This window comes from Cyprinodon variegatus, unplaced genomic scaffold (assembly GCF_000732505.1).
Source record: "Cyprinodon variegatus isolate N-32 unplaced genomic scaffold, C_variegatus-1.0 Scaffold956, whole genome shotgun sequence".
NCBI classification, from domain to species: Eukaryota; Metazoa; Chordata; class Actinopteri; order Cyprinodontiformes; family Cyprinodontidae; genus Cyprinodon; species Cyprinodon variegatus.
Genome location: NW_015151409.1, coordinates 49,511 through 63,691, shown reverse-complemented (window position 1 = coordinate 63,691; position 14,181 = coordinate 49,511). Strand labels below are relative to the sequence as shown.

At 38.6% G+C, this 14,181-nt stretch overlaps 2 protein-coding genes across 2 annotated transcripts; one reads left to right on the top strand and one right to left on the bottom strand.

Moving 5' to 3' along the window:
• Nucleotides 1-342: 342 nt before the first annotated feature.
• On the bottom strand, nucleotides 343-6,624 carry slc25a47 (solute carrier family 25 member 47). Its single transcript, XM_015398728.1, has 6 exons — nucleotides 6,467-6,624; nucleotides 5,960-6,003; nucleotides 4,800-4,871; nucleotides 1,919-2,098; nucleotides 1,568-1,817; nucleotides 343-1,451 (listed from the first exon to the last, which is right to left on the bottom strand). The coding sequence occupies exons 1-6, from the start codon at nucleotides 6,501-6,503 to the stop codon at nucleotides 1,138-1,140; spliced, it is 897 nt and encodes a 298-aa protein (XP_015254214.1). The 5' UTR covers nucleotides 6,504-6,624; the 3' UTR covers nucleotides 343-1,137.
• Nucleotides 6,625-7,497: 873 nt separating this feature from the next.
• Nucleotides 7,498-13,425, top strand: LOC107100292 (mitochondrial basic amino acids transporter-like). The gene is made up of 4 exons (XM_015398726.1): nucleotides 7,498-7,952; nucleotides 10,070-10,113; nucleotides 11,489-11,572; nucleotides 11,923-13,425. Exons 1-4 carry the CDS (start codon nucleotides 7,925-7,927, stop codon nucleotides 12,685-12,687), a joined length of 921 nt encoding a protein of 306 aa, XP_015254212.1. The 5' UTR covers nucleotides 7,498-7,924; the 3' UTR covers nucleotides 12,688-13,425.
• The last annotated feature ends 756 nt before the right edge of the window (nucleotides 13,426-14,181 follow it).

The window sequence follows — 14,181 nt, the reverse complement described above, 5'->3', positions numbered from 1 at the left end:
TAATTTTCGATTCAAGGTGGATCAAATTAAACCATAGCTGCACTCAGAGGCAACTAAATACTAGTTTAAATGCTGCCATGAACTAAATACAAAAGACAACATTATAGATGGAAATCAGTAGTTTTATATGCAATGAACAAAATAAATCCTCTATAGATGTATATCAAATATGCAGTTAAATATTTTGAGTCTGGGAAATAGCGCCTTGGGATAAAACTTGAGCAGCCTTTTCCCCATCATGGTTAAAATGTGTGTTGACATGGCTCAGCTGCTGCTCCTTTTATCGTCTGACTGAAAGATATTTGGTATTCATATCTGCAGGATCTTCAATCACAAACTGTTTGCTAGCTAAATATTTCAGTCTCTGCCTGTTGACACCATAAATAAAGTGTGAAACTTCAATGTCTTTTTCCTCATTTATTAATAAAGAGGCACAAAGTAAAGCTTTATTGCAGAAAACAATTCATTGTTTCTTAAATAAATAACACATTGTATTTCTTTACACCCAGCATTTAAAGAACCCCTTGCTACGCTTTACCACTGTAACGAAATTCATTCCCATTTACTAGACAACAAGTGTTGCCCCAGTTTAAATTAAACAGTTCCTTTAAAACTCAGTTTATACATGATTTTAGTGCAATGATAAAACAGCAGATTTTCTCCTTAGGATTAAAAAACTGCAGAATATGCTGATCTACATTTAATCTTTTTAATTAGTGCACATTTTTTGCGTCAATTCTAAATAAGCAATATCTTTGAGTCATTTGTAATGCATTATATGCAAAAAGCAGTGGATGTAAAACATGTTGTATGTCTAGGGGGAAACTCATTCCCTCCAAAATTGTGCGTGCAGCAGCCCTGTTGGTTCTTCTAAAGGTTCTGTTTGAAATATATGTCTTAAGTTATAGAAGACTGAGGTTATGTGACGCGTAACAGATAAGTTGCAACAATCAGGCCAAGGAGGCCATCTAGTGGTCAGATGAAGACACATACAATCTGTTTCCAGCAGTGCTTATGACTGATGGAGTCTCTTGGCAACATTCCTCTTTTTTTTGTCTAATATGTAACAGTTTAAGTAAACACTATGGAAACAATCAGTCCTGCAAAAATAAAGCACTTAGATAAATAGAGTCTTTTCTATTCCAATCCTACATGAGGTGATTCAACACTTTCTGGTGCAGTTTTAAGAAAACCAGTTAGGACCTCATAGGTGAAAAATACCACCATGTTCACTGGGAATGCACGCAGACAGTTAATGCCCAAACTCCTGAAGAAGACCGCAGCTCCCTCTGTTCTCCCCGTCTCCACGATGCAGTGAAAGAAACCCTTGTATCGCTTTGGCCCTTTCACCCCGTCCATTTGCAGACGGGCTTTTATCACATCCATGGGCGTTCCGACGGTCCATCCAGCCATTCCTGCCACTCCGCCAGCCAGAAGCACACCACTCCAGTCTAAGGGAAACCAATAACACCATGCATGTTATTACATTTGATTATGGAAATTCTAAGAGTCCAAACGTGGACAATAACCCCAAATATACAGGTTGGAAGAGTCTGCCTTCACTCACGTAATTTCTTATTGCTGCCGCCTGACATCCACTCAGAGACTGTTGCATAAGTCAAAAAGTAGGTGGCATAAGATGGGCCATCTCTCAGCATGAGTGGCAGAGCTCCTCTGTAGAGGCCCTTTATCCCCTCTTCTTTTATGATGCTTAGCAGACAGTGAACTGGTCCGTGGTACTTTGGTCTGAGCATCCTGGACTCCGTCTGGCACTGTAGACGTACTTTCACTATGTCACCGGGTGACATCACTGATGTCTGTGGGATAAAGTTAAGCAGAGCCGAATGAGGCTAAACTAATTTTACTCATCTAAGGATCACTAAAAGTAGATTGAAAATACAAAATATGTTACTTTTACCTGAGCGACACCTCCAGCCAGTCCAGCCAAGAAAATTTCCAGTTTGGTGTTTGGGCTCCAATCGGCGCCTCTAGCCTGCTTCATGCATTGCAGACAATTCCTGTAGGTGCCAAACACTACTGAGGATGTCATGGAGACTGTGGTCAGCGGAAGGGACATGCCTTTGAAGAAGCCGTGCGCCTGATCAAACAAAAGACAGTAAAGCCTTTTTGAATAAATACATTGAAAGCTAAATATTCTTTAGATATAAAATCAGGACTCTGGCTAATTAATCAAATTCATCAATTTCCATAAGAAAAAAACTTGCTGGTAAGAGCTAAGGATCCTCTTAAACGTTTACACTAGGAGGTGTTTGGCTGTATTTAGACTAGGGTAGAAACTATTAAACGGATTAATCATTATTAACTGATTAATGAAATAATCGTAAACTAATCTAGTAATCGATTAATCGTTAACTGGAGTATAGAGACTGTAAAACAGGACTTTAGTGGACAAAGCAACCCCCCTTAAAGCAGAAATTATATTAAAATTGTAAAAAAAAATATACAAAAATTTCACATTTAAGATAAAAAAATGTTTTCATCTATCAATATGCTCTATGCAGAACTCCTCAAGTGGAAATGTTTTAGTTTCACTTAGTTTATTATTATTATATAACTCTTCTTTAAGGACCCTTTGGCTATCCAATTATTAATTGATTAACTAAAGAAAACAATCAACAGATTAATCGATTTGCAAAATAATCATTAGTTGCAGCCCTAATTTAGACTATCGAACATCTTTCATTTTAGCCCACCTTAGATTACCAAAATAATTTCTATTTTCCCCAATATAAAAATATTTCTATACATCATATTGAGCGCTGTAGATGCATTTTATTTCATTTTCTAATTAAATTACTTTGGTCAAACATGTTGGCTAACTTTTTGCAAGCTTCCCAAACAATCCAAACAGCACCACTGTTATCTAATTAGGTTTTTTTTTAGCAATCTTGCTCAAACACACCTGATATTTGATTGAACCATCTTCCATGTGTAATGTTTCCTGAACCCATTGCTTTCCTTATATTCTGGTGGCCTTCTGAGCCTATCCTTAATTTTTCCTCCTCTAGATATACCAGTGATCAACAGGCTACTTTTTTATTCACTAAATAGAATTTAGAAACCTTTAGGCATATTTGTATAAATTTCAGGAGATTGAAGTAAACTTTTCTTATTATTAAGGGTCCATGGGTTATATCCTTAAGTTCCTTAGAGGTAAAAAGACAGTTGCATTTGCCACTAAGCCTTACTGCAGGTTTTCTCCCATGCTCTCTCAGGACCCTAGCGACAGCTGTTGCTAGTTTTCTCTTCATTCCAGTCTCTTTAAAGTTATGAATAATGCTGCAGTTTTTCTAGGAATACTCAGTACCTTGGAAATATTTTCTATTTCTTCCCCCAGTTCTTCAAAGATTGTAATCTCTTCTTTGAATGTTTTGGATATTCCATGCACTAACATGCTTCCATCAATCACCTGTATGAAGGGTTTTACCTTTAGCAACCTGAATCAGAGAAGGAAGTGCCTGAGGTTACAACGGATTATGTAATGTGTGCTTTTATGAAGGAACCTGTGAATAATATTGAAACTTTAGTTTTGGATTTGGATATAAAACTTGGAATGGAAAATGTATTTTAGATGTTGATATTTTTCAATATAAACTTTTTATCTTGTTTAAATGTGTTCATTGCAAAGAAATTGGCAAATTTCAGATTGCCCCACATGCCAAATTTTGCAGCGAGTTCGGGGGACAAATGTAACTGTTAATAGTGCTGCACCAATGCCATTTTTTGGCCCCGATACCGATACCTGGCTGTGCAGTATTGGCCGATACGATACCATCTGTTTGAAATTGATGTGTGTGTATATATGAAGAACTGCATACTACTTGGATGAAAAATAATTGCCATCATGGCTTTTTCAAGCTGCTGCCTACCTTTGTGAGGCAGGAAAATGACTAATACAAAGTAAATCCACTTGAACTTTTTATTGCTGTGACATCATCCCGGAGAGAAATATCAGCTGTGCTGCTGCCATCAACACCATTGTTTATAGATGTTGGAGATCGGCCTGTTTTTCCAGTGTAGTCCTGTTTCTGACCGTGACTGCCTGGATGTGCTCTCTTCATCCTCTGACATGGGAGCTGGTTCGGAGCTCGTCTGCCTGGCTGTGTGTTTCCTGGAGGGGGCCGCCTTTTTACAGCTGCTTTTTGTATCTCTGCTTCTGTCTCCTTAAACCCAGTCGGCCTCAGCAGATGGCCGCTCACACTGAGCCTGGTTCTACTGGAGGTTTCTTCTGTTAAAAGGGAGTTTTTCTCTCCACTGTCACTACAAGCATGCTTAGTGTGAGGGATTGCATCCTAGTCAATGAGTCGATGAAATCAACTGCTTTTCCCTAGATAGAAAACTTTCAATCAATTTGACTGTGTGATCTGGTGAACTGTAAAGTGCCTTGAGATGACGTGTTGTGAATTGGCGCTTTATTAATAAACTGAATTGAATTGCCTATCTGGAATGGGTGACATTAGTTGAAAAAACTTTTGACTCTAAAAATGGTATCGGTGCCCTATTTGTTGTTACTCGCCGATACGATACCATTTTAGTGCTGGATTAGGGCCCTGTCGATACTAGTATTGGTATCTATGCAACATTTAACAGCTAACATGAAATAATCCCAACCATAATTAAACAGGATCATGTTCGACATTTATGTTTGCATTTCTTGTTTAAAACAGTAAAACTATATTAAATCTCATAACAACACACAACCTTGAAACCAATGCCATCATCAGCTCTTTCTAGATTGTTGCTTGTAGTATTCTATAGCTTCCATCATCTGTACTCACCCCTTCTTTTGATAATGTCTCCAATGCACATTGATACAGTCCAGTGAACTGTTTCTGCGTTTGGATTCTGACCTAAAAGAAGAAGAAGAACATGATAAGGTCAAAGGTGTCAAGTAACGAATGACAAATACTTTGTTACTGTAGTTAAGTACACTTTTAAGGTATCTATGCTTTACTCCCTTACTTATTTTACTTCCTACTTTTGACTTCTACTCATTACATTTTCACACAAGTATCTGTACTTTCTATTCCTTACATTTTTAAAACAAACGTTACTCGTTCCTCTTGGCTTCGGTTTAATGTTTATAAATATTTTTTTCATGTCATGTGCTCCATCCAATGCAGATTATTGGCACCATCAACATCTAGGTAAGACTTGTGTTATTGAAAGAGTCCTATAACGCAAACACTCATTGGTTAGCTAAAGGAAATCATCAGAAGCAAGCAGGTGTTCTTCAAACTGCAAACATGAATTGTCTATGCCAGAGGTCTTCAATGTTTTCCAGGCCAAGGTGAGATGAAGAGGGGACCCCCTAATTATATAAACTGGTCCTATAGTTACTCTATTACAGATGGAGTAATGTAACGAAAGTACACAATTTCACCCTGGGATTATTAAAGTATTTCTGATTCCTGGTTGATGGGACAGGTGTTGTGAATGAAACGGTGCCCAGCTTGAAAGAGCTCCTGTGTGTCGCTGAATGTCTGCATTGAAGACTGAAAGACATCTTCTGCCTCCATCCATCTGTTTACAAAAAATGTGTTGAATTCATGCTAATGTTGAAATGTACGAAAGGTCAGGGACAGGTGAGAGCGTATCAGGAGATGGAGATGGAGACCAACAAGACCTCCCTCATCCTTAGCCCTAAGAATTTTATATATAGTCGAAAAATTCAGCTTTCAGTTCATAAAGTGGCATCTGGCTATTTTTTTTAAAGGTTACTTCATACTTTTAAACTTTAAGTAGTTTTTGGAGAACATACTTTTTCACTTTTACTTGAGTAAAGAGGTCAAGTTGATACTTCAACATTTACCAGAGTGTTTTCAAACTGCAGTATCTACACTTCTACTTAAGTAACAAATGTGTGTACTTTTGACACCACTGGATAAGGTAACACCTAGAAGTAAGGCGCATCCAGGACAGATTGTGGTTACTGTACCTTCACAGTGTCCAGAGGGAAGCCCACTGCAACTCCACATGCCCCTGTTGGTTTGCATCAAGGACAGCAGACAGTGATGAGCAAGGTCTTGTTTTACTATGTTAATCAGAACCATGTTAAACAGACAACCATGCATATGGATATAAACAAAAATATTTAAGCGACAAAACTTTGTTTTACATTTAGTGTGGCTATAGGAGTGAGCTTGAAGAAAAGCAGCATTTGCTATTCTTAAATCAGTCTTTGCTACCTGAAGGTAAACATAACAAATGAGAATCAGCATCTTTTGGCGTTTCTCTTAATGTAACAAAGGAAACCCTGTGCTAGTTTTTAACTACTTTAAAATAGAAAGCAGGTAATTAAAGATAGAGGTTAAGTCATGATTAATCTGATCGTACCAAATGTCGTTACGTGGTTATCACATCATGCTCACAGCGGCTAGCTATTTAGCAACTACACCAATTAGATGTTAAGAACCAATCTGGTGAGTTTAGCTTTATCGATTACCTGCAACCGATCCGGACAAGAAATCCGCGATGTGCATCTTGTCAAACACAGACTGACCAAGCCATGTGTGCTCTGAAACTCTCGGTCAATAACCTTGACTATTTTACTGTTACGTGACAGCCGGTGTTGTGTAGCTTCAAGTTCCCCACGTCAAAATGTTGCCACCCCATTTGCGCTTCTACAGTGAGCATTACGGTCGCCATTCAATGAAATGATGCATTCAGGTGAACTCGTATATTAAGGAATCGAAATTGAAATAATCACCAATTCTAATCCAGTACTTTGCAAATTATAGTAACGTTAGTGACTGTTTATTTATTTCTGTTGCCTTTTTTTAGTAAGAAAGAAAAGTTGATATTTCTACTTAAAAATGTAAATGAATGTTTTTGTTCATCCAATCTGAACTAATAGGGATATAGTTGTTCAGGCCTTTAGTGTTGAATTTTGTCTTTGTCCATCCATCCATCCACACATACATACACAAATGTCTTTTTAAAATTTATAGTGTAAGACTTGATTAACAATCTGATCACATCTTCAGTTTTGAAAGTATTTCACTACACATATTGTAATTTAATATATGCAATTGAATGCACCACAGCTACATAAACTACTGTGTAGAAGCACCGTGGAAAGATGGGGGGACAAAACCGGAGCGATATAAAGTAGACCTTGTTAAGATACAACACCCGGCATTGAAACATCGCGGAATTAGTCGAATAAAGAGATTGTTGCTCTGAGTTCATCCGAATATTACGGTCTAATCTGTTTTTCATTTCTTACAAGTTTCAAAAATGTAGTTAAAGCTTATATGCAGTATATTCTTAGTCATTCGTGCTTCTGACATTATTGGATATTTTTTTATTATTCATTTTAAATACAAACCATACTTCCATCTTTGTAAAAATATGGTATTTAATTTGTTAGTAATTATTGTACCTTAAAACTATCACGCGCTCACATCTCTAGACACGTGAGCCTAAAAACAACAACGATTACGCCTCGCACTGGGTGTTTGGTGTTTTCCTCTCGCTCTGATTGGTCAGAAACTTAAACCGGGAGCCGACGAGTCATCAGATCCGCCCATCTGGGGTTACTTCTTCCTGTGACGAAAGCTCTGTCACCGAGACAGTTCACACAGGCTGCCATAGCAGCGCATCGGTTTTAACGGCCCTGGTGGTCAATGAGGGCTTTCCCTGCGCAAACAGAGGATAAGCGAGCAGAAAACGTGCATTTTCTACTTACGTAGATTCTTTAAAACGAATCCTGAACCAGCTATAACCGGTTCCGTTAGCCAACTGCCGGTGTCAGCTAACGTTAGTTCGTTAGCTTTGATAAATATCCATAAATAACTACAAAGAAGGCGAAGAACATAAGCGTTGGATACAATATTTAAGGTTTTCTGAGCTCTTATTTCGTTAGCAACAACATTAAACCTTAACAAGCTAAGGTACGACGATGGACTTTGTTGCAGGATGCATCGGAGGTAAGTTACAGCAGCTAGTATCCATCCTATCAGCTCCTGGTGGTCTATTTTTCATTAACTTGACAGTAAACACACGGGGTTGAGTAAAATAAATAGTTTTATACGGCTTCTGTGTGCTTTGTAGCGCACTGTTATAAAATACTAAATTACTTTATAACCCCCGTCCTGATAAAAACTGTTAACCAACTGGGCTTCTATAAGCGGCAGTGTAATCAAAGCTTGATATAAAACAGCTGCGCAGCAAATAACCGTTACCCACACTTGTTTGGACTGAGGGGAACTGGAAAAAATTAAAGCACCAGTTCAACCCAAAATCAGATTTTTTCACATTTCTTCTTGCATGATTGTCTGAATCAGTGCACCCCCACATCCACACCAATCCCCCTCCTGCTTTATTTACACTAACTGACACTAGAGGCCACGTTATGGCAGTGTTGCCGTTTAAAGTACACATGGTTATATGTAAACAATCTTTACTTTGAGATTTTTTTTCTTCAGAGTTTGGAAATGTTCCACCCTCAAATTTTTTATTGGTTATAAGGATGTCAGCATTCTGTTCTGAGTTGACTGTAGAGAGGACAAATGGGTCATGTGGCACATCAGGCGATTATGAGGATTAACCTGTTGTGTTTATTTACAGTGTGAGAGTGTGAGCCTGTCACTGTCAAAGTGTTCTCACGCTTGTTATTGGAAAGGAAAATCATGCACCATAAAACTGCACTATGGAGACCATAGTTAATCCAGTTCAGATTGTTTATTGGACTGTTAAAGTCATGACTTTTTATTTTAAGACACTATGGTGTCCCATAAACTGCTACAATATACACCACGTTGATGCTTGTAGTTTGTCGTCAATTACAGAATTTCAAAACCCATGCTGTACGCAGGGTTTTCCAAGCTGTAATTGAATTTTAAGGTAGGAAAATTAAACTTTATTGTGTCTTTAACGATAAAAAGCAATTTGAATAGTTTTCATCTTTTTACATTGTTTTATATAGAGATTCCCTGATCTGATACACAGATTAAATATCTGCTCTGATGTTGACTAATTAGCTGGATTGGATATAGGACGAATGACACTAATACAGTAATTTCCTTTTTTTCAATACGTTCACTTATCTAGTCACTTCAAATCTGTTTTCAGCAATGCTTACATCGTCACATTAAAAATGCGCAGCAGCAAGTGATGATTTTTATCTTTGTTAATTAGTTCACCTTAATTTTCTAACAAAATTCACGTCAAACCTGATGGCTTCACTCTTATGGCAAGGTGTGATTCATTCATTGAACAGGAAAATCGGTCTCCGCCAGTCACATGACTTTTGTTGCTAAGACGCCATTTTAGGTGGAAAAGGTGTAGTGTAAACAACCGCAGCATAGCTAAACAAAGGACTAAAGGCCTGTTTACATAGCAGCCTGTCCAAGATAAGTCATTACAGTTAACATAAGCCTGAAAACAGGGGCGGATTTAGGAAAATCGGTCTCCGCCAGTCACGTGACATTTGTTGCTAAGACGCCATTTTAGGTGGAAAAGGCATAGTGTACCGCGCCCGAGGTAAACAATTGACGTCACTTGGCGGAGACCGATTGATCGTTCCATTGCTAATTTGGAGATATAACCCAGAAAACACGCACATGATACCCTGAGTTACATAACAATCAAATGCATATTAAATAAAGTTTATAAGGTGTTGAAGCTCAGTGAGTTGGCGATGGGCAAAGGTTGGCTTGGTCTTGCAGGACATGGCAACATTGTCTAAAATTAAACCTCAAATGTTTTGAGGACTGCTTTGAAGAAGACTAACTGTAGAAAAAAGAAAACAGTAACTCTTGAGAGTGAAATCCGTATCGTTGATGCTGACAATGTTATATTGTTGTAATGTATATATTTGTAGATGTGGTCATGCCCGCTTTTTGACGCTCTATATCTTTAACATGTTAAAGTAGTTCAGCTGGATATTTTTTGAAAGATCAACTCAAAGTAATGCATTATTGTAAAGTGTGAAGAAAACAGTGTTTAAAGAGTGATTTTACTCCCTTAGAAGAGTTCTTCCTTGGAGAAAATGTTCACGAATTAGATTATCTCATCAGTTTACTGTGTAATATGTCTTTTATAGGTGCTGCTGGAGTCTTGGTTGGACACCCGTTTGACACAGTAAAGGTAAGATGTACAGCATCATCATGTGTTCTTCTTTCTCTTTACACAATGCACACATTTTTATAAATTTTTTTTATTTTTCGGTGTAACAATAAACATATACCGAACCGAAAACCGTGACCACGAAAACGTGAACCGAACCGTGGATTTTGTGAACCGTTCCATCCCTAATATATATATATATATATATATATATATATATGAACACAATGTTAAATGGAGATCACAGCTCATGACTTTTTTTTTTACCCTGTTACACTCGCTTCAGATAGTACGTAAGTGTGTTCAGAACACACCAAACAGTCTGTCTTATAAGCAGCATTTTATATGTTCCCGTACGAAATGTACCGTATTTTCCTTACTACAAGCCGTCACTTTTTCCCACGCTTTGAACCATGCGGCTTATAAGAAGGTGCAGTTTTTCCAAACCCACAGTGGAAATAAGGGGGTAATTTTCATTTAGCACAACTAGCTAGCTAGCAGCAGGCACGACAAAGAACAAATGTTTCAAATTGACACATTTTGACATTCATTTGCTGCATTAAAGCTGCCGAACCAATGAAGAGACTCTGCTCAACTCCTCAGAGCTGAAATAAAGAGCTGACGAAGCCCCATCTTTGAGTAGAAGCTCTTACTGCTGCGAGCCAACAAGCTAACAGGAGCTAGAATTCTTCTTCATCCCCACTCTAGGGGTGATATATAGAGCTTCCCCTACAGGTTTGGTGGGGGACAGTTAAGTAGATATCAGTGGCTTATAGCCTGATGTGGCTTATATATGTGCGTTTCCAGTTTTTTCAAAAAATGTAGTGGGCTCAGCTTAAAGTGAGGCGATCTCTATAGTCCGGAAACTATGGTAATCATACAAACACAAAATTATACCTGGTGGTACACATAAAAAAACGGAAATTTACTGTACATGTGAAAAAAACAAACTATGCTTTCTTCTTTTCTGCATCCCAATATTGGCCTCCATTGCATGAAAGCAGAAGGTTTCAGCTGTGGCCTTTTTCTATTCAAACTCTGAATGCTAAATATAAAACTGTGTGATAGATGTTTTCCATTGTCGTGAGTCATGTGCAAAGTTGGGCAAATCGCATTTATAATTTTGAATTACAGGGTCTTTCTTTTAAAAACAAAACAAAATATCTTACTCATGCAAATTGTGCTTAATGTACGGGAAATGTTTTGAGAACAGTGTGTTTTAGAAGATTCATGTTGAGAAGAGCAGGTATATATATGTATGTAGTCCAGCAGAACCTGTTCAAAGGATTGGTGCAGAGGTTAACTTGTCATCATTGTGCCTTAAGTACCAGTTTCTGTGTGTAAACAGTTGAAAAACTGTAATCAGCGAGACTCACTAAGAAGTTTTCTTATCCAGGTTAGACTCCAGGTCCAGAGTGTGGATAAGCCCCTGTATCGTGGAACCTTCCATTGTTTCCAGTCCATCGTAAGAATGGAGTCGGTATGTCTGTTTTAAATCAGTTTATATGTTCAATTCTCGACTAAAATATAAAGCCCATCCCTTATTCAAGGAGAAATACAGAAAGGAAATCACGGTAATAATATAAACAATGTGCTGGTTTGCTTGTTTGACCAGAGAAAACATTTTTAATTTTAAGATCCATCTTATTATAGCCTTAAAAGTAGCTGAATTCCTTAAAAAAAATAAAATTTCAATCCAAAGTCAAGGGATGTTAGTGTTTTTGCAAGGTGCAGCAGCTGTTAGAGGAAAACTGACTCCTGTTTTTGAGGCGTCATCAGGCAGAAGTAAAGAGGCTAGATGTTGACTACTGCCCCTGTTCTTTCCTGCAGGTGTCTGGTTTATATAAAGGCATCGGATCACCAATGATGGGCCTAACGTTCATCAATGCTATAGTGTTTGGTGTCCAGGGCAACGCCATGCGTCTGCTTGGACATGACACCCCCACAAACCAGTTCCTTGCCGGTGCTGCTGCAGGTGCTATACAGTGTGTGATCTGCTGCCCCATGGAGCTGGCTAAAACCCGGATGCAGATGCAGGGCACCGGGGAAAAGAAGTCTTCCCGGAGGCTGTACAAGAATTCCCTGGACTGTTTGGTACGCATCTACAAACGGGAAGGTTTGTGGGGTGTGAACAGAGGAATGCTCACAACCCTCGTCCGTGAAATGCCTGGCTTTGGCGTGTATTTCTTAGCCTATGACGTGTTGACACGCGGCATGGGCCAAGAGCCCGCCGAGCGCTACATGATCCCAAAGATGATGTTTGCCGGCGGTATGGCCGGCATTGCCTCATGGCTCTCCACCTATCCCGTTGACGTGATCAAATCTCGGCTGCAAGCAGACGGGGTGGGTGGAGTCAACCAGTACAGCAGCATTGCAGACTGCGTACGACAGAGTGTGAGGAAGGAGGGTTATATGGTGTTTACACGAGGCCTGACCTCCACGCTGCTAAGAGCCTTCCCTGTGAACGCAACCACTTTCGCTACCGTCAACCTGGTGCTGATGTACGCCCGCAGGGCGGAGGAGGGCCCCACAGACTGCGAGTCGGCTCAGCACGGCCACCACACACAGATACAGCAGCAGCCTTCCAGTCTGTAATGGCAGAGGTCTCCTCATCAGCCTTGGCACTTTAAAAATGCATGAACAGACGAATTAAACGTCATTAATGCTGCCTCACTCCATCTTACTATAGATGAACAATTCCCAGATGTGGGTCATGGAATTTCTTCTATAAATAAGCACTCTGTATGGGAGCGACTGTTTGCTGTATTTATTTTTAACTTATGTTTGTTGTTTGATCTGCAAAATCCAGGGTTACAATCAGAATATTACCACTGATCCGTTTAGGTTCTTATATCTGAGAGATTTATAGCTTATATTCTTCTAAATATTAAACAGATGTTGTCTCTGGATAGTTTGTGTAGTTTAGACGCTGGAAAGTCTTATATCTAATGTATTTAACATATCTTGAAAATATGTGGTTTGCAATGTATCTATACCAATAGTTCTACTCTTTGTTTTTCTACTTTTTTCCTGCCTTATTGTGTGTTATTAATCTCCTGAAAAGGTGTTGCTCAAGTTTTACAGGAACTTTATCCTCTGAAGAGTCCAGAGAGAAACTGTAGCAGACAATAGTTGTACAGTTTAATTTAACCAAGACTGTTTACAGCTGTGGTATCATCATCATCATCATCACTGTACTGTTGGATCCACTGTAGCAAAAACCAGCTGGTATGAAGGCATTCATGCCGTAGATGCTGTTTTGTTTGTTTTGCTTTGTCTATTGTTCTGTACTGAAAGTTAAGTCTAGATATGAAATGTGGAGCAATATCCTTTGTCCTAATGTTTTTATTATTTTTTATTATTTTAGGTTTACAGTTTAAAAGATTCACACATCATTACCTCAACAAAAATTGGCAACCCTGGTAAAGCTGTTTAGAGGCCTTGAATTACTTCTTTTTGAGGCTTGGAGATACAGAGTTAACCTTGCTGTGGCTTCCTTTAATCTCCAAACTGTTGAGGTTTAATTTACTCCTTCACCATCCTGAAAAGATCAACATGGCTCCTCCCATCTGTCTTGCAAACATTCCAGTTAGAAACATTTAATGTAATTAGAAATGGCAATTTCATTGTGCTCTTTTTCTTGATTTGAAGACCAGCAAAAACTATAGTATTATTTACCCAAAGTATGATAAAGGGAAAAACTAAATCCATCTTAAGGCTTTTCATACAGCTTTATCAGGGGAACTAACTCATGTGCTTCTTGTTTTTATCTGTAAGAAGGTTTGCATCTTTTCTACAGTTTTTATCCATCTTCCCTTCATCTCTTAGGGCCTACCTGTCGCTACCATTTTTTAAATTTTATTTGGGTAAGGTGTGCTTGGACTGAAATGCACTGTTCAGATTCTGCTTTACATTGCATTTTGTGTTTAAGCCGTAAACAGAATTGATTGTGTTGAAAGGTTTGTAGTTTTTGGGGGTGGGGGGGTTAAGGAATTGAAATTTCTGCTGTGATCCCTCATTGATGCTTTTGGCCCCTAAAAGATTCAAAAAGTGCTTTCTGTGGGTTTATTTTCAAACAATTGTGGTTTG

Bases quoted from the DNA above. Each gene is read 5' to 3' on its own strand.
- slc25a47 (XM_015398728.1), bottom strand. From the start codon at position 6,503: ATGCACATCGCGGATTTCTTGTCCGGATCGGTTGCAG. The intron at 6,004-6,466 runs GTAATCGATAAA...GCAAACCAACAG, and splicing joins CTTGTCCGGATCGGTTGCAG to GGGCATGTGGAGTTGCAGTG. The intron at 1,452-1,567 runs GTGAGTGAAGGC...GGTTTCCCTTAG, and splicing joins CGGCAGCAATAAGAAATTAC to ACTGGAGTGGTGTGCTTCTG.
- LOC107100292 (XM_015398726.1), top strand. From the start codon at position 7,925: ATGGACTTTGTTGCAGGATGCATCGGAG. The intron at 7,953-10,069 runs GTAAGTTACAGC...TGTCTTTTATAG, and splicing joins TGTTGCAGGATGCATCGGAG to GTGCTGCTGGAGTCTTGGTT. The intron at 10,114-11,488 runs GTAAGATGTACA...TTTCTTATCCAG, and splicing joins ACCCGTTTGACACAGTAAAG to GTTAGACTCCAGGTCCAGAG.